A 21,362-nucleotide genomic window follows, 5' to 3' on the forward strand; every position below is an offset into this window, starting at 1 on the left:
CTCTAAAAATACATTTTGTATCATTTTCATATCCCTAGATCTCAACTTCAAAACGATGAAGACTAAGCGTGGGAAAACAAAAAAATAGTGTGGGAGGATGTAATCCATGTATAAATACATGTTACCTAAGCAATAAATGCAACCTATAAGACCTCTAATACAAAAACGTCCAACATTATAATCCATAATTAATTAGAAGGTTGATTACAGACATTACAGAATCTCAATAACAACTTGCAGTCTCAAGGACGTGCGTGTGTTGGCTGGTATTTATGCATGGATCTGCACACACATGCTCCAGTTATTTCACGGTTGACTGTAAGGTCATTCAGTTTTCTGCTAAAACCAACACAAGCCATTCATTTATACTCAGGAGAGTGAAGTGGTGTCCTTTTACAACCAAAGGAGTGTCCGAGCAAAGTGGAAATGTATTGCATTAATTATTAACAAGGCTTTACATTTCCACCAACAATCACTTTTTCTCAGAGTAAATGTTTGCATGCTTTTGGTTTGTACCCTTGTGGAAAAGAAGTACATTTTAGCACTTTAGCATTTTAAATAAATAATATACTTTAAATAAATATACACTTAAAGTCACCATGATATCAATGGATTTTTTTTTTTGACAATTATTTAATTTTGAGTTAAAATTAATGCCATGTCTATTAAAACTTATATTTCAAATATTTAAATTTTAGTAATTGCATGTTGAAAAATGAATTTGCAATTTAGTAAAACAAGCTTTAAATTTATTATCAAATAACACAATATAACTGACATAATAATCTAGTATTTTACATGTGCTTTAATATTTAAGTCATAACATCTATAAATGTACTTCTTTCTAGCACAACAGAAGATTATTAAAACTGACTAGAAATGAACTTTAACACAACACACACATTCACATCTCCTTCATACATACAAAAAAAAAAAGAAGAAAGAAAATACAGTACATTTTAAACGCGTATAATAATACCTTGAACTGGACACGGTATTCGACCGGCAACCAGTGTGCGTTCCCTAAGAACATACCCCTTTTCTTATTAAAAAAAATAGACCCCGTCCAATAGACCCCGAAGACTGGAATTGTTAATTTTCTTTGAAGACCATCAGAGAGCTAATATATAAGACAAGAGTGTTCAAGCCATTCAACAACATCTTGCATGGCTAGCTGAGCATTTTTTGCATGCGTGTACAAAACTCCAAGGTAAAACTTGATGTTTAAGGTCAAATTTGACTTTTCTCATTAATATTATATTATCTACAAGAACAGTTTTTCTTCAAATATACTTTTAAGATTTGAAACTCAATGCAAGTGCACATTCAGTACAGGTAAGATGGACTGTGCTTTCAGGTTAGCAGCCATTTATCTGTGTTCTGATTACAATGATCAATATTCAAGGACCTCCAAACTCAAGCGAAGACCTCTATTACTCAAATTATGTTTGCTAGGTACAGACCACTGATGTGAGCTTATGAATAAGTGATAAGTGAATCAGCAGTCCGTTATGCTTGGTGTCCTAGTGCAGAAGGAGAGGGACATTGAGGGCTTGGAGACATGGGTTGTATTTGCCGCCCACCGGCTCCCGTCTGCAAAGCTCTTTTGAAATTCACCACACATCAATAATGCAAGTCCTGGCACAATACACAAGGTAGACGCAGAATCTCGCCGTCGTGTAATGTGCATTTGGGACGGAGGGCACTGGCTCCACGTTATCATGAGTTTGGAATGAGGACGCTGTTATGCAACTGCATACGATTATTAGCACGGAATGTAAATGAGGATGGAGCCAATGGTAATGAAGTATCATGAAACGGGGTGAAGTCTGGAGAATTCATTACCTAGTGGCTCTTTGGATGTCTCCAACTTTTGAAAAACGTATTTGTTCATCACTCGGCTCCCAGGGTTTCTCTGGGAACGCGATACTTGCAAATGCATCGCGGCTTTCCGTTTCGCATGCAAACTGGAAACAGACCTTTTCTATGGCTGGGAAAGGAGATAGAGAACATCTTGAGTTGCCTGAGGCTCATGGTCTCCTTGGCTCTCTTCTGGGAATGAGGAATGGGCCAAACCCCCGTTCTTCCATCCTTACACCCCCACCCCCTCTCCACAGGCCTGCCGGCAGTCTGACAACCCAATGTCAACTGCTTCTGGATATCTCTGATGAAGTACAGCTCCATGTAACATGAAGTTTCTTAAAGTCTGGGTTGACTTTTGTTGTCCTCCAACTTGTACTATGGCTTTCACTGCCTGTTCGGTTGTTTGTTTTGACAGAAAATACAATACAGCTGATATAAAGTCACTGTAAAGATATTTATGATGTTACACAAGATTTATATTTCCTAAAAATGCTGTTATTTTGAACTTCCTATTTCACATCAATCCTGAAAAACCTGAGCCAGTTTCCAGAAAAAAAAAAAATCTGTTTTCATGATTAGAAATGTGTTTTGAGTATCAAATTGGCATATTAGAATGATTTCTGTAGAATCATGCGACACTGGGGACTGTAAAAGAAATATGTTCATGATTTGAAATCACAACATTTTTTCTTTTGTTAAATCAACTTAAATCATTTATGTGGTTCAGATAACAATATTTTGAGTTTCTGAGGATTAAATCAATCTCCTTCTTTGTATTAACTAATTTTTTCCCATATCAATGAACTTAAAAAAATGTAGTAACCTGGTTGCCTTAATTTTAAGTTAAACCAACAATATTTTTTTACACAGCTATTTTAAATTGCAATCATATTTTGACTGTATTTTGATCAAATAAATGCAGACTAGGCAGCTTAATCTTTCAAAAACATTACAGAAAATTGAATGGTAAGTAAATAGTGTGTCTATTCCACCCTTTAGTACGATTTCAATGTAAAATAGAATTAAAAAAAAAAAAATAGTCATATTGTGTATGATTTATCAAAGCACTTAATTCTAAAGGGAAAAAAGGAAAATTCATATTTTTGTCTTCATATTATTTCATTAGAATGTAATAACTAGGCCTGTCATTTTCATTACTTAATCAGAGTGTCTTGTTGTAATTAATTCAGTCAAATAATCACACAAGTCAAAATCTGCTGAGAAAAGCCCTCAAATGAAGATGGTTAAATAAATAAAACATTCCATTATTCTATTGTGACAGACAAGTAAAGCATTGAATTAAACATTAAACCAAAAATAGATTTGGATGTCAGTGTATTGTTTGTTTTAATTTCATTTTCATTTTAATGTTAACCAATAGCCAAATAGCTATTCAGGCATTGTTTCAGGCTGCACTTTTAGGTAATGTGGCCTGTCTGAAATTGCATGAGTAGGCTAGTGGACAATCGTAATTTAATGTTGGTTAACCTTCATGTAGTAAAGGTTATAGCAATAATAGCGATAATAATAGATTTTAAGAAAGAAGCGTCACTATTGGAATATGTCAAGACGCTCTCAAGGGTGAGCTTGACCTTCAGCCTTCATCATCTGGTCAAAAGCTTCCTCAAATGTGGGTGTTGAAGACATTTCTAACGCTCACATTTCACAATTTTTTAAGATTTATTGTACTTCCATAATGTGAGATGTGTTGTGAATGCTGTTTTATGTTGAGTTTAACTGACATATTTTTACATCCAACTGAGTTGAATGTCTTTTTGAGTTCTAGGCTGGGCAGAAGAACATTATGTGTGTCTGTCTTGATGTCTGTGTGCTTCCACGGTCCAGAATCAGATATCAGCTGGCACATATTCAATGCCGCCTGTGACATTTAAGTCAGACTTTAAAGACGAGCAGACACTTTAATCAATCCACAAATCTCATATCTTAGTTAATTCATCAATCTCTATCTTGTTAACATGTTGATAAAGATGTGTGTTGCATTCCACTAGAAAAAGGTTCTGAAGCTTCATATAAATACCAAAAATATGCTAAAAAAGGTTAATGAAATTAATTAATTGAAACATATACTGTAGCATGACCAGTCAGGGTAGGCCAATTCCTCTCCTCTTATGAGTTGGTTATTCTTTACTCAAAAACATTCAGCACAACCTGGCTAGCCTGATTCGTGAATAATACAACCTATAATATTCAACAGACAAATTTAGGTCCTTTTAATTTCGCTTTAATTTTCTTCCACAAATTCAGTGGTTCCAATTCGACTGTAAATTCAACATTAACATCCAGGAACGGCAGGAAAAGCAGTAGATTACCGATCATAATCTCCATCTGCTGTTAGTCGGCTTCAACAACAGGAGATGCGAGCGCGTGTTGTTGACGAAGACCAGATAAAGAGTTAAAGCAAGCCATTCATTCATAAAAATTCATTCATTCATTAAAAAAACAAAACGTTGGCATTATTTTACTTCCATTATTTCATTATTTTACTTCCAGTATTTTACTAACCACTGAAACACTGCCCTGTATAATTTGCACCAAGTCCGTGTATGACATTTATATATTTATATATATATATATATATATATATTTATTTATTGGAGTTTAATGTCAGGAAATATTGAAATTAAACAATTTACTAATTTAAGAATTATTTAAATTCAATTTAGATGTATAAATTAGGGTGCTCAGTTGTATTTACAGTTTACTTTCAAAGGGGGCCTATTATGCTTGATTAAAAAATAAATCATAAAAAAAAATCACATATTTGCCATTGTTGCAGCACCTCTCTTCTAAGTCTGTCAGTAACGCTCTGGGCTGCGTAAAACTATGCAGCAAAACTATGTTCGCAAGTTCTTTCGTTATCAGCATAGTCCAACGAGTTGTGTTTCCCGAAACCATCGTTCCAACGAATTCGTAAACAGCATCGCAAAGTTGTGTGGTTTGAACGACTGCTCTCGACCTGTAGTTAGAGGCATCGTTTCTATATTGCAGCACATTTGGATGTAATAAATTCTTATCTTGAGCAAAATAAGCAAGCTGACATTCAGTACGACCGGTGCCTTTTATTTAGAATACATACAAATGCAATTTACGTCTTTTAGTTTGTTAAAAGATTTAAAGTACCGATTTTGGAGAGTGCTCATGTGCGAACGTGCTCAACTATATAAGAACGAGCCAAATATTGAGTCAGATAATTAAGCAAAATAACTGAGAACAATCAGAAATAGTCCTCAGATCACATGTTTGTAATTTATATGAACAAATCTAGCGTTAATTGGATCTCAAACAGTTTCATTAAAAGTAGTTATTACTCCACCACGTGCGAAACCAACGTGGTTGTACCATGGTAGTGAACTACATAGTTGTACGGGAAACACACCCCTGTTTAGTTCCTGTCTCCATGAAGCCCGTCCTTCTGAAAAGCGAATTGTGCTCTGGTTGGTCAGTTGGAATGATTGGTCAACTGCTTCCACCGTGTTTCAGAAATGTCACGCCCCTTACAATAACAACGAGATTCAACACACTACTAACACAGCCTTTTTGTGTATGTCTTGAGCAGGAATTAATTAAATGAGGAATATTGTGACATGAACATTCCCAGAAGAAAACTCCACTACAATCAAGGTGTTTCAGGGAGTTCAGAAATAATGCACAGTTGTAACTGTACAGTTTTGAGAGCCTGATTATTATATTGATGCAATGAGAATAAAGCTTTTTGTAACGGATAGCTTTTCAGCTGCTAGTTGGCAGGCATGCTTTTAGCTGTGGCCTGATATGAGATAAATTGCTGTAATAAATTGGTCCCTGAAACTGAGCAGCATTGAGATCATAACCTGTGAGAGCCAATCTTGCTGTGGCAGGATTCTGCTCGCACGTACAGAAAGATTAAACTCAACGATGCTCCCCAAGCAGACCCTTGTTAACAAACTGGTCAGGTACGCAGGAGACTACAGCGCTGATTATTTCACAAATAAATAAGCTTAGTGGATGCTAACGTATGGACAAAATGCACCCCTGTTGGAAAAATCTGCAATGCGTGCAGTGTTTTTGGGTCAGTACCTTTACTGTGTGGACAAATGCTCCCTTATTACTCTTATAAGTTGGTTTTATTTAGTAAATCAGAAACAAACGGTGGATACAGAGTAGCCTGCACTGAGCAAAATCATGTCCAAAAGACGTCTTTTCAACGTCATTTTCATAAAAGTCGGACGTTAAAAAGAAGTCAGAGGGGCCAGAATGAAAGTTTTTATGACGTCTTTTTTGACAGGTTCTGGGCGTCTGAAAAAGACGTTAATGCATCCTTCGTACAAGGTTAAAAACTAGTTCAAATGTGGGCATTTTCAACATTATATATGGTCTCATTTAGACAATTTATACTGTTTCTGGACCAAATAAACACTCTCAGGATGCATTAAATTAAAACTCATGTTTATTTCAATGTAATTTCCTTACATTGTTTTAGATGGTGATATTTGTTTCATTTTAAGTCACCATTGTGGTGATCAGTGTTTGCTTTAGTTGGGCTTTTGGTCCCAATTTTTCATACTTTAGCTTTTCTTTGGCTATGTAACTGTGTTTGAATAACACTATTGTTGTGACGGAGAAAGCCAAGAAATATAAAATTGGCTCTCATCAGCTCCTCGTAGTTGATGATGATCAAATCAACATATTGAGCATTTAACATTGTGTTTAGACTTTTGTGTTTATATCGGGAGTTTATAACCACCAACCTTGTGGAACTGCATTATTTGGGCTAGTAGCATGGAAGGTGGACAAAAAGCAAGTTTACACAATGTTTTGAGAAAATGTACCATGTAGTCACACACAGACATTAAGATTTTGCATATGAATCACAACAATGGTGACAATAAATTAATAAAAATGCTTCATGTTGCAATGCATAATGGGTAGCTTTCATAGTACAAAACATCCTTGATTCCCAAGCTTTCTTTTGTTTTGGTTGTCACCATTGTTGTGACTCATATCCAAAATCTTGATATCTGTGTGTGACTATGTGATTCACTTTCTTAAAATATTTTGTACACAGTGATCATTTTAAAGTTTCTGATCCAAATAATGCAGTTCCAAAAAAATGCAGTTCCCCCAAAAAAGAAAAAGAAATATATATATTGCACCAAGACAAGAGTAGCCCAATTCCTGACCAAATAAATGACATCGTCTCCTTTTTTAGTGATCAAAAATAAACAGCGCATCCAATGTAGCGTAGTTTTATACACTAAAAAGAATTGACTCATTAGAGTAATTTGTTAATCAACCAAGAGCATGCAGTGTAACCTGTCTGATTCGCAAACAAATGAGTTCGTTTTAGAGAATCAAAAGCATGCATGACCAGAGTAGCCCGATTCCTGAACAGATGATTCACTCAAGCAGTTCTTTTTAGTGAATCAAAAAACAAACAGCGAGACCTTTGCAGGATTTTTTAATGCCACTTGGCTTTTCATGTTTACACATTGCCTAATAAAATCCTATAATGTGAAAACTGCATTGACAAACAGGTTTACAGCATATTTTGCTCGATTTTTTTTGCCCGGCCTGCTATAAAAAGCACCGTATGTTCTATTTTGTGCACCATTTGTCTGTAAGCATGACAAATGAGGCAGTTCCTTACATCTAGGCGTTCCTTAAAGTTATTTTTTTTTGTAGGGGATAATGTTTTACCTTGCCAATTAAATTAATTGCTTTCCCCCCACAGCATATTAATGTGATTTCTCTTTGAAATATATTTAGTTTTCTTATATTTTCTTTGCAGTAAAGTTAATAAATGACTGATTGGTTTGTGGCAGGTGTGCACTAACAGTGTTATGCTTAGCAGTTGTGTTATTTACATGCAGCAGTGCTTTATTACTCTTGGTTGAATGCAGGGATTGGAGGACATGATTCCCTCAAGGACATTGTTTTAATAACTTGTTTCGTAATGCATTTTTTCTGTGTTTAAAAGCTCAAACTTGCAGAATTTCGATACTGTTTTTCTTTATTTCCAGCCTTTATAAGGCTGGGGATGTTTATAAATCAACAGAATCAAGTATGACAACAATAAACCACTTTGCAAAAAATGGAGAATGGCTTTGATTTGAGTGGCACCAGAGAGAAAATGATTCTCAGTTGTTCACCAAATTATAGGTTCACAGAATTTAAATTTGAACATTTTTATTGTGTCGCAGCTGCACACAGTCCTCTATTATATTATCTTTCTGTTTCTTTATTAGCAGGTTTTTTTCTTTTTCTTTTAATAGCTATTTTTTCAAGGGTCTTTGATGGCCTGGAATACCTCTGTAATAATTTGATACTTTACTGGTGGCGTTAATATCATACAAAAAGGAAAGGTCCTCGACTGCAAATGCAAATGAAGCGAGTGTGTGTGAAGTGTGTTTGAGTAATGAATTAAGGTGCGGAGGGATCTGACGCATGTCATCTTCAATGGGATAAACAAAAGCAAAGTTTCTTGTTGAATGAACAGAAGGAAGGACGCAAATGAGAACACTTCAAAGAGGGCTTTAAAATCAACAATCAGAAGTTGCTTGTTTTTCCCTTGCCACAGTGTAACATGATGCATATTTCTTCATTTATCATTGTTATTTTGTTTTATAAAACTTGGCATAAGCTTTAAAGAGATAGTTTACACAAAAAAAAAAGGAGAACTCTGTCATGTATTCACCTTCACGTTCTTCCAAACCAAAATATTTGTTTGGAATAAAATGGATACAGAATAAAGTGACCAGTGAAAAAAAACGCAAGATTTCGAGATGCGTTTTTGAAAAAGTAAAAAGGCAAGACACTGCAGGTGAATAGGATAAAAAAATTTTAACTTGCATATGTCACTATGAAACCTTACCAGTTGATTACTCGCATAAATAGGAGAAAAAAATTTATTGCAAGTTTTCTGTAATTTTATGTATATATATGCTAATCAGTCTATATCTAATTAAACATGTGCTAATTTGCATATATTTTTTGACGTGTCGAATCTGACCATTGAAAAAAACAAGGTTCAAAATTGTGTTTGCATTTTGTTGATACATTCAATGAAAATACATTATTGAAGGCTGAAAATCTCCTTTTGTTACCCTGTAAATCAGAAAATGCTGCCAACAGCCTTAAAAAATAGACTTCCGCCCTATTTTTAGGCATAAAATGTAATATAAATCAGGCCAAGAATGATATATCAACAAATCCCTTTGAACAAACCTTCACAAAGTTAGGAATACAGCTGTAAAGTTTGGTGTATGTTGGCGCTACAGAAGTGGAAAATCGTCACTAGAAGTGTGAGAAAAAACTCATTTTGAGAAAACGGCCATTAAAGATTTTTATGGGATTGCGCATTTCGAGTTACTGTAAATGGCCCATTTTACTTTCATGATTGGTTGCTGATAAACAGGAAATGACCATATTTGGATCCGACAGCATTGAAGAGGAGAGAGGGCTTTCTAACGGTGTGTGCGATGACGGTATGGATCGCGATTACGGTGCAGCGGGATGATTTAAAATGCCAACTTTTGAGGAATGTAGGCGAAATCTACACTCGCAAACAGACAAAGTGTAGTAAAATAAAGACCTAAATGTGTATTTTGGATTTATTTTTTTTCAGCACAAGTCTGAAAGACAACATTTTATTGAATACAAATAGCCCAAAATCTCAAAATTGACCTGTTATTTATTTATTTATTTTTTACCAATTTTTTTACCAATGTTTTTGCATGCCGTGTCTCGACTTGACTAGATTTTTACTTTTAGAACACGGTGTCATGAACGAGACACTGCAAAAGACGCAAGATGTGAGTGCAACAGTCAAACACATCAAATAATGGAAAAGTAGAGCAGTGGAATGGAAAATGCATTATGTGAACAGCCCCTAAAATGCACTCTACATAGGTTACTTTAAAGGGTTCTGTCAGGCACTTCACATATAAAACCTTTTAGGGATTCCTATCATAGGATCATTTTATGGATTTTAGTTTTAATTAATTCATGTAATGCATTTTATGAATTAAGCAGCTTGTAGAAACAAGTAATCATTTTTTGGCATAAATGGTTCTTTAAATTTTAGCTTAGAACTCTAGGGTTCTATATTGAACTACATTAAACCATGTTTTTCTCATAAAAGTGTGGATCATTACTTGAATTTTCAGTCTTTTCACATAAAGCTACATTTTTTGGCTTTAAATGGCAGGAGCTGCATAACATTTTCTAGTTTTGTGTTCTAGTGAGAGAAACAAAGATCACAGCATAAAGGGTTGAAATAAACATGAGGTTTTCTTTTTTTGGCTGACCTATATGTGTAACAGCACCATATTCTTATTCACCATCATACTCTTAGTGAAAAAGGTATGGGAGCTAAAACATCTTCCAACTTGACTTTCCAGTGACCTCTGTGGAATTAAAGGCTGTTTTTTCCCCTCTGCTCTCGGGTTCAGCAGTTCAAATCTTGTATGCTTGCTCAATCAAAATATCCCTGAATGCAGAAAAAAAAATTATCAGTAGCTATAGATTTCCAGTTTTGCCATCTAATAATCAGCACTCTTACAGTATATTATGCATTTTATGAGATTTGTTTATCATAGATTAGGTTTGGTCTTTGCATTTTCTATGCTGCTGCTGTTGTTTCAGAGCATGTACTGGACATGCTACGTCCAATACATGCACGTCACATTGCCGTGAGGAAGTAAAACATGCTGCTGCTCTACAATAGCATACATGAATTACTCGTAGCAGATCTATACAGGTGGAGCTGGGGAAGGTGGAGGGTTTCTGAAAGCGCAGGGTTTCTGAAGGGTATTGTATTTGAAAGTAGTATTCAAGTATTTGAAAGTTGAGCAGCAAGCTCATTGGCTGCTGATACAGAAGGAACCAATCAGATTCCTTATCATACAGAGGATGATGTGAGCACAAGCAGATTGAGTTAAGGATCAGCCGTGCCATAGAGTTTCATGACAGAACTTAGTTTTTTTTTTTTGGCATGAGAAGCACTCATAAAAGCAAGTAATTTATTTTTACAAGCAGTACTATGCAAGTAATCTGACATAAGATTATAAAGTTAATGCTAAAATATCCCTCAAAGTACATTTAATGTATACTGTACACGCAGTGTAATACAGATGTGCTATATTAATATCAATGGATTTGCACTGAGATTAACCCTGGTATGCCACGACTTGTAATGGTCTTTTTGATGCTTAGTCATGATATGTGGGATTATTATGTACAGTAATGGTGCTTGAAAATGCACAGATTAACATGAACCAGGATTTATCTGAACTCAATCTAATGACTGTTGAGCTCTGTGTTATGGATACCATAGTTCTCCATCGGTGTCCCATAAAAATATAATTGTAATAATTTTAAAGGGATAGTTCACCCAAAAATGAAAATTCTGTCATTATTTACTCACCCTCAAGTTGTTCCAAAGCTCTATGTGTTTATTTGTTCTGCTGAACACAAAGGAAGATATTTGGAAGAATGTTTTAATCAAACAGATCTCATTCCCCATTGACTACCATAGTATGGTAATCAATGGGGAATGAGATCTGAATGGAAGAATGTTTTAATCAAACAGATCGGAAGAATGGAAGAATGGAATGGAATGGAATGTTTTAATGGAATGTTTTAATCAAACAGATCTCATTCCCCATTGACTACCATAGTAGGAAAAAATAAATACTATGGTATTTATATATGGTATATATACAGTAAATTATAATAACAAAACAGACAAATCCGATCAAAATTGGTCTGTTGTGATCTTAGTGCAGTGTCTGATAAAATGTGCTAAAATGAATACATGTATAAGATACATGATATATTAATATGTATAACCCCCACGCCAACAATAATAAAAAAAAAAGATTTTCCGGGGAAGAGTCTCTAACATATTTATACACCTGCACCTATAGATTTTCATTGCACTCGCAGCATACCTTATTCAAGTTGTACATTTTATTGGAAACCAATGTAATATCTTGGGTATTGATTTTGACTTTATGTTGATGGAGCCTTTTAATAAAGAATACATTTTTGCCTGCACTGTATTTCATGATGGGAAGTAGTACTGCAATGACTAGAACTTGCATTGCAGTATATTAAATTCATAATTAACATTAACATCTAAATTATGATATAATTACTCAAGTTTCTCTACAGTGATCATGTGGCCATAGATAATACATGCACATGCTGGCTAATCTTAATTATATTCATGTATTATCTGAGGAATACATGATAATGTTCAACTCTTCCCTGCCTCTCTTGCAGAATGATTCCCTCCACGAGTTACGACTTCCTGGTGCGAGACCTCGTATCCGGACGAGAGTATGACCTCTGCGTTCTGGCCGTGTACGACGACGGCGTGACCTCGCTGACCGCCACGCGCCAGGTGGGCTGCGTCTCATTCGTCACGGAGACCGAGTACAGCCAGTGCCAGTCGCTCCGAAGCCATTTCCTGGGCGGCACCATGATCATCATCATCGGAGGGATCATCGTGGCCTCCGTCCTCGTTTTCATCATCATCCTCATGATCCGATATAAAGTCTATAGCCATCAGGGGGCAGATTCTGGAAAGGGAACCGCCATGACGAACGTGCGCTCGCAAACGAACGGGGGTCAAGCGGCGGGACAGGTCCCGCGCTCCAGCTCCAAAATCGTAGAGCCCCAGGAGAGCTCGGGAGCGGGTTCAGGGGCTGCCGCTGGGGCCACCGCTAGTTTAAAAGACTCCACTGCCATGGTGCTGGTCACAGACTCTGAGACAGCTGTGCAGATTTCAGAGATGACCTGTGAGGACATAGTCTCCCCCTCACAAAGGCACCATCCCAGAACTTGTATAGAGCTCAAGAGACGTCCTTCGCTTTCCTCAAAAGAGGGTACAAGCACAACGGACACACAAGTAGGTAAGTCAAAGAAAACGTGGTAGCGCTTGAGAAAATGGTTACATTTGTTAAAGAGGTCAAGACATGAGAGATCAAATTTGCATTGATATTTGACATAAAAGATGTCCCATTAAAACATCCTGCAAGTTTCATACCTTAAAGGTGGCATACAGTATATTGATAATGTAAATCTATGGTGTCCCTAGAATACCTAGAATTTCAGCTCAAATTAACCCTGAAGATAATTTATTACAGCTTGTCAAATTTGCCCCTTTTTTACCCCCCGTTTTTGTGTGTGTCCCTTTAAATGTAAATGAGCTGCTCCCCGCCTCCGTTTAGAAGAGTGCCGATCCTTTTACACGAGCTAAAAACAAAACGCGAATAATCTCACTCATCCAAAATCTCAGAAATAACCAGTAGCGTAGTGCAGCCTTACAAAGAGACTCAGAAAGAGGTTGAAACCTTTAGATGCACCATTTATGTAGCTGTTGTGTTATGTTACATTGATTCAACTCTGAAGCAAATCCTGCTTTGTACTGTCCAAGGTTGCGACAGTACTCCAGCTTGAAGTGATTAACCCACACGAGCAGGTTTTTGCTTACTGTTTTAGGGGGATTTCCATTGAAAATAAAATAAATCCACTGCTCTCTTGTCTCCTCTGATGCTGGGACATACAGTAGTGTTCTGTGCAGCAACGATAGAACAGTTTGCATACTTTGCTCAAACTTTTACCATTGTGTTAGAACTGATTACATAGTTGTCATTGCATACATTGGGTGGAAACGTGCAGATTAAGGGGCGGTAATATTATAATAAGATCCCCTTCCTACATCACAAGGGGAGCGAAATCTGATTGGCTTATTTTTTTTTCCCATACTTGCAGAGAAAGGCTTACCAAAACAAAGTTTCTGGGTTGTCACTTTTCACATTATCTGGATTACTCGATTATAGCACTTAAACATGGCCACACTATAGACCATTTCACAAGATGTAAACAACACTGGTCCAGAAGCACCGTAAAAAAATTACATACTACAAGCCAGCGCAGCAACATACAAAAGAACGCGTACAAGTTTACAAATAAGAGATTTTAAGAGAAGTCCATCAACAAGATCACCAGGTCAGCATCGCTGTTGCATCATGTGTACGTTTCTGAGTAGCCAAGTTTTCTTGGATGCACGAAAGTAGCTTCATACTTCATACAGTTGCCGTAAAGCATTTTGTGATTCTCGCGAGATTTGTCAGGGGCGCCGCTCTCAAATTGCATTGCTGTTTTTTTTCTGGCGGCCCCCCCCCCCCCCCCCCAGCTTTACTACCAGGATGATTCACCCTACTATGACTATGTTTACCACCGAAACGACTTTGAAGCTGTTACATTAAGGTACAAATCTTGCATAGTGTGCCTTTAAAACATGCCCCTTATTAAAAACAAAGCATTTATTTCGTAAAGCTCCAAAAATGTCTCTTTTTAATATTGCGTGATCCATGACGTCTAATGAATAATTGCAAGAGCAAGTCATAGGTGACCTCCAGTTGACGGCCGACATTTGCCTACTCCAGATGTTGGCAAATACTTTCAACAGCTTGTTTGCATCTCTTTATGGACTTCAGAAGGATTCCAGAGGTATGGGCAATGGTAAATGGTTTGTTTTAATGCCGTTCCAGATTGAGTTGGAGCTTTATATGTTTATTCTGAGCTTTATTATTTCCTGTCTCCATTCTTGCTTGTGTTTTGGTTGTGAAATGTAGTTTGTACACCAGACAAAGTGATTATATCAAAATGTTGCGTACTGTGAGCAACTAGAAGCAACTAAATGGTACCCCAGACAGTTGTGTAGTGTGAGAAGCACAGCGATCCGATGACTTGGAAAATTGTGCAGTGTGTACCCGGCGTTAGTTAATACCGTTTTAGGTACCAGACAACAGCAAGCACACCAAAACCAAAGGCAAATCGTTTGATTTAAAATGCTTAAAGTCCCCGTGAACCGGAAGTTGCAAACGACTTTTCTCCAGTGTTGTGACGTATTTCCGAGAGAAACGGAATACTAAATGAGGCAAAATAGTGGGCGTGGCTTTTTTTCCAACTAGCACCTGAAAAATGGGTGTTTCATTCTGAAATGGAGGATGACGCTGTCAATCAATGCTCGCTCGGCGCTCGCAAACACACAGCAGCTGTCAGTTGGAGGGGCGTGGTTGTAGATGTTAAGGAGACACCCAAACCGAAAAGCCTACGTCATCGGGCAAGGTCCTCCAATGCAGAGGGGAGGGGCATTTTCAAAATTTGATTAAAGATTACGAAGCCAAAACATTTTTTTGTGTGGATTGACTTGCATGTATGAATTGTTCACCACAAAACGATCAATTTAGGCAAACAAAGCAAGTATGGTCAATTTTGATTTCATGGGGACTTTAAGGTTGCTTTCAGGTAATTGCACTGTATATATATATATATATATATATATATATATAGAGAGAGACTTCTGTAATTGCCAGGAATAGAGCTATTCACCTAATTCAATGGGCCACGTCCAGGTATTCCTTGAAGAGCTTTTCCTTTTGTAGAATTTGGATTTATGGGTCCAATCAGGTAATTGCAGTCTTTAGAGTCTAGGTGAATGCTCGTGGAATTCAAGACGACCTCATCCTTAAATCGATAAAGTCCATTCAGTCAAGAGCTGGTGATGCAGAAGGCTGGACTTCCATGAGTCTCCCGATCCCGTCAGTCACTCAGACATGTAATGACCTCAAATTAATTGCAATCATCAATCAACAAAATTGGCGCAGGATGTGAATGAAAATGTATTATGTCAGAAGGAGCATGATGACTCAGACAGGCTCTTTCAGTTGCTAACTCTTTAGCTTTTTTAGTTAATGGTCAGAAAAATTAGAGGCTTAACCTCATGATATTCATAGACAACTTGAGTTGATAGTAGAATACTATATGTGCATAATATTTGCTATTTTATTTAATATAAATTTATATGTAGTTTCTGATTAGTTTCAACCCTGTACCACGTATATATATATATACACACAGTATATATATAAGAAAAACATATGTGTGGATAGTATGTAACTCCTTTTTCTTACAATAGTTTTAATAATTGGGTTGAATGTTGAGCCTGGTGTACACTGTAAAAAAATATTTTCAAGATTTGTTATCACAACATTTTTTTCTTTTGTCAAATCAACTCAAATAATTTATTTAGTTCAGATAACTTATTATTTTGAGTTTCTGATGATTAAATCAATCTCCTTCTTTGTATTAACTCACTTTTTCCAGTTCAATGAATTTAAAATTTTAAGGGCAACCAGGTTACTTACTTTTTTAAGTTAAACCAACAATATTTTTTTACAGTGCATCAAATCTATAATTTGTATAAAAAATTGGGAAAATTGTATTATTATTATTATTATTATTATTATTGGCTGACTTTTTTATTTAGAAAGAGTCCAAATAGTCACTTCATTGAGGATATTTTTTGTTCTGTAATAGGGATAATCATATAGTATCAACACAGTATGTTTTTGGAAATTATTAAAATTATAAATTGTTTTACTACTGTGTGAATTGTAGTATGAGCTGATTATGTCAAATAACAATGTCATACGAATTGAATTACTTAATACACACAGATATTTGATACTCAAGTTTTCACAGCTTAACAAAACAAAATATTGGATTTAAAAGCGTCAACATCTACCTCACAGGATTCCATTTCTGTATGCTACTGATCCAAAAATGGCATCCCACCAACACACGGTCGATAAACAACATGGAGTGATACAAAATGGCTTTGTGCATTGCATAATACATCAGAGGAATCCGTCTATGGAATGCTATGTTGTATTTACTTTCTGATCTACATGTGCAACAAACAGTTTGCTGATTAGTTGAACAGCAAGAGTAGTGACAGATCTTGACATCTGAAAGACGTTTGCTTGTAAATCAAAAGACTTCGTACCAGCAGAAAATTTCTTTTGGTACAGCATAAGAGTCAGGATTACACAGCTCTCAGGAATATTTGATCTTGATTGGTCAGTTCCAGTTGTATATTTGACCCTTGTCCCTGTTCTGTGATAGCAGCTTGCTAGTCTCATATCTCAGCACGCATTTGTACACTTGACTTTAGCATAATTTTAAAAAGAGTACTTATTATGGAAATAATATACTCAAATGCAAACTCAATGAAATGTTTTCTCAGACACTTCATTGCAATAAATGTATAGTATCAATGTATAGTAAACTTGCATGAAATTGTAGTTTGTGAAATTAACCAACTTAAGTATATCTTTACATGTCATATGGTTCATGTGACCTTCCAAATGTACTGACGGAAATGTGTGATAAAGTATGGTGTCATCTGTCTTGACATATGACATACTAAGTTAAAATTATAATCATGGACTTTACATGTACATTTATATGTTAGTCAACACATCAAAATAACTATTTTAATAAATAACTTTTTAACTCAACAAAATATTAATAAAACAATGATTTAAACTGATGACTTTTAGTTTGGCATAATTACAAAGATCAGAAAACGGAGACATCTGACGTAACTATTGAATCCTTTAAGAAACAGGCGAGAAAGTGTACTCTTGAAGCACACTTAAGCAGCATGCAATTTCATTAATACTGTATAATAAAAAATAAACGTACTTTTAAGATTTGAAGGATACATTTATTATAATTAAGTGCCACAAAAAGTCAACTCTATGTATTTATTGCGTTTAGCCACATAAGTGGGATACAAGTAAAATATTGTATCAGTATTACTACCATATTTTGGTATCGCATTTCAGGGTTTATTCTGCCTCCCGATCACCTTGTCAGTCTTCATCTCATTTTCACAATCAGCTCAATGAATATTATCCCTTATTTATCTATTCTGTGCCACATTATATTGTAGTTGTGGTAGTAGAGAAGATCAGCTAGGCCTTCTGCCACCACAGACCGGCTGTTGTCCTTCACCTCCGCCATATAGACTCCCATTGAGAGAGGCGCGAGACCCCTCTGTCTTGTCACTAGCACAGTCCTACCCGTCCCTCACGGCTGTTTTTCTGTCTTCCCTAGACACCGCAAGCCCACAGGTCAGTGACGAGAAGAGAGTTCAACGAGATTGGAGCGACTTTAAAATTTGATGACTCCTTCCGCTGTCCCGTAAAGGACAGCCATCATCCCTGAAGAGTAATGCCACCTTTCTTTTTTACTTCTTCTAAAATCATCTGCTATGTGGAATTTTATAAAGTTCATTTATTTTTGTAAATGGTCAAAACGTTGCTGTAAGAGACTGGAAACCCCCTGAGATGAAGCTATAGGACTCAGATACTACAGTTTTTTGTTGTTGTTTTTTTTACACGGGTTCTGGCGTCGTTTCTGAAGGCATGTCTGGTGCATATGACAGCTCTGTTTCATCTCTGTTCTGTGTAGTGTGACAGATGCACTTGTTCTCTATTCTGGTTTGTATTTCCAAAAAAAAAAAAAAAAATCTGCACTACCAGCTGAGACATCTGCTCTTCATTTGGGTTTTGAAACTGTTTTGTTTATTGTTGGCCTCTCTCTTTGTATCTCTCTCTCTCTCTGTTTCCAACCCACCTCAGAGCACGCCAGGTCATCTGATTATGGGGAGAGGAATATGGAATAATTTGTCTGAACCCCTACTGGACTTTCTCCCTTGAGTGTTCACTTCTCACACTGTATTCCAAGGACTATCCAACCGTTTCCTACCAGGACACATTTGAGGACTCAATCCACTACTGCAACGAATGGAAAACGGAGCACAATAAATGTTCTCCATTGCTGGCTTTTGGAACATATTGCCTTTTACACCCCGCGGCCGGGACTGTCTATGTGTTTGCTGCCGACTTCAGTATGCATTGTTTACTGGACGGTTTGGGTTCGAGAATAACACCTCACTGGAAGGGGTGAGTATACACTTGCTCTTTTGGAAAGCGAATATTCACCTTAAACGTGTCTCTGCTAATGCAAACTGAAACATTCCCTTAAAGTTGAATGGGTCTAACATTTTACATTCTATCAACATGCAATACATCAAAATTCTCACAATTGTTCTCACTGGTTTAACAACATAAAATGTTTTTTGTCAATAAAATTATGTAGAATGTTATTCTCAATAATGATTTTGTATGTGATGGGCTCATCTTACACAAACATAATAGAAATCAAAGTTATTGCAATTCTTCAAATTCAATCTAGTTTTCAAATCAAAACATTAAAACAAATGCAGTAGTGCAGTATTCAGTATTCACAGACAGTATTTATATAGTTTTTACCTCTTGTAACCATGTTATCATGTTCAATTTGGACTTTTCTGTGCATGCTCTTTGAGGTGGTGACCGTAGACCTCCATTATATGACTGACAGATAAGAAAGGTTTGACCTAAAATTACCAAAATTGAAACTGCTGTGGAAACAAAGACACATACATCTTGAATGCCCTTGAGGTAAGCTAAAACATTACAAAAAAATAATTTAAAAGTGAACTATCCCTTTAAATATAATAGCAAGGCTCCTTTAAATTCAGTTCCCTTTCGAGGGAACTCAAACTGCGTCAAATGACACTTCGGGAGAACGCCCCTCAGCGTAGCGCCTATGAATAGGCTTGTTTGAGATGAGCAAAATCTGCGCAGAACCGATCACCGGTGATGCATGCGGGTTCGAAATGTGTCTGAGAGCGCACCGCCTGGCTCAGATGTCATGCCGATGTGCAGTATTTTAAAAAATTCTCGCAAGCGCAAGTCGGAAGTGTCGGATTCTGCAGTTGAGCGCACTTGCTCTCCACAGACTGCGCTGATCAAAAGCGCGATGGGAAACGACACAGCTTAATGCTCATTGGTTTAAACAACCGCAATGTATTGCTATCTTTTAAAATGTTTGATTTTAAAACTGATATCATGTTTTATGTGTATACATATGGGTGAAAACTCTCTGACAGTGCCATATGGGTTATTACGTAATGTCATTTTTACTAAAACAATAGCCTATAAAACACATCTGTATTAAAGAAAAAAAAAAGAGTGATAAACACATATTTGGATTGTAATTAAATAACAAGTACTTTGGGTGTCTTGTTCATTATATTTATTTTCATATAAAAGCAACAGAATTTAAATCACATCCAGTTTATTAGCAACACGTACACGAGCGTGAATCCCGTGATATCAGTCTTTGATCTCACAGGTGTCTGATCCACTGCATGAACCAAAATTTGTCCAGCTTGCCTGCGATTTTTTTCACTATTCCTCTCACAGCAGCCGCCTACTCTCGACTACATTTCAGGCGAGGCAAGGCGCATTCAAACAAGCCCATTGAAACTATTGCTGTGTTCATGTGCTATGGTAATTATGGTAAATACCAAAAGCCGACGTGGAAAATGCACATGAACACCCCCTCATGTGGTATTTTCTACTGGGCAACTCGTAGAATATTTTGATGGACGAGTTGCATAACCTTTGAACTTTTCAAAATGGCGGAGAGCACCGCAAGAGTTGTGAATGGTAAAAATATATACTATGTATTCATGATCTAGAAAATATATAGCATATTATTTACCTTTTGAGTTTTGATAAATCATTTTCTTGCTGTTGCAGATGACTTAAACAATCTAAAATAGTCTTAGCTAAATAACTGGATCTCCATCTTTTTACCACATTACAACAAAAGCACTTGAACGCAACACACTGGTAAATACCAATTCACAAGTGGAAAATATCCTACTTTCCATAGCACGTGAACGCAGCACAAGCCAATCTATGATTGGTGTTGCGTCATGACGTAATGTGTGACGGCACATAGGCGGAAGCTATATAAGGACCCGGCACGCATGAGATGTCAGCTTTTTGTTCATCAGCAAGCGCTCTGTGTCAAATTGTCTGTCTTATTTGGTGTTGTTTGTCCCATAAGAATTGTCCTGAATTATTTCAAATATGGAATCTAGTGGCTCGGATCTCGCGTTTGCCGAGGCAGCGTGTAGACGAGTCTACTCAGCAATAAAAATGCTGTGACTGGTTTGCCGAGGCAGCGCGTAGATTTGCATTGCAATAAAGAATCTATAGTGGCTCGCATCTCGCGTTTGCCGAGGCAGCGTGTAGATTACGAGTTTACGCTGCAATGAAGATTCTGTGACTGGGATCTCGCGTTTGCCGAGGCAGCGCGTAGATTTAAGGTATGCATTGCAATAAGAATAGTGGCTCGGATCTCGCGTTGTGTGAGAGTAAAGGTTTGCTCACTCAAAAGAGATCAGAGTCAGTGATTAAGAAGCTTGCTCTCCGCTCTTGTGTTGTGTTGACATTGCTGTGTCTGTCCTGAGGTTATCAGCTAATGTCTTGCACCTCAGCTTCATGTATCAGAAGCTCTACCAAAACTCATGATCACTCATGTGGAAATATAATTAACTTGTTTGTGTTGCATAATCAGTACCTTTCATCTCCAAGTATCACCCCTGACTGCAAACAATTGCCAACATAAGGCCATAGTAAATGCCAAGTATGTACATTTTCCCCATTTAAGACTAGATGTCAAGCAGAGGTTAAAATGGAGCCATTCACAGTTCATAATTTACATTATAGTTAAGGTGA

The 21,362-nt window shown here is 36.7% G+C and overlaps 1 protein-coding gene across 3 annotated transcripts in view; it reads left to right on the top strand.

Moving 5' to 3' along the window:
- Nucleotides 1–21,362, top strand: part of LOC120478801 (leucine-rich repeat and fibronectin type III domain-containing protein 1-like protein) — a 124,180-nt gene that overhangs the window by 93,788 nt on the left and 9,030 nt on the right. Inside the window, exons 4-6 of one of the 3 annotated variants that reach the window (XM_089121390.1) lie at nucleotides 12,148–12,779; nucleotides 17,839–18,224; nucleotides 18,366–18,689. In XM_089121390.1, coding sequence (XP_088977516.1) covers nucleotides 12,148–12,779; nucleotides 17,839–17,906 — 700 coding nt within the window. In that variant the 3' untranslated portion in view covers nucleotides 17,907–18,224; nucleotides 18,366–18,689. Of the gene's footprint in view, nucleotides 1–12,147; nucleotides 12,780–17,838; nucleotides 18,690–21,362 lie in introns of all 3 variants that reach the window. The other 2 variants (XM_039670937.2, XM_089121391.1) reach the window with 2 other exon arrangements.

Source organism: Pimephales promelas, chromosome 16, assembly GCF_988280905.1.
Source record: "Pimephales promelas chromosome 16, fPimPro1.hap1.1, whole genome shotgun sequence".
NCBI lineage: Eukaryota > Metazoa > Chordata > Actinopteri > Cypriniformes > Leuciscidae > Pimephales > Pimephales promelas.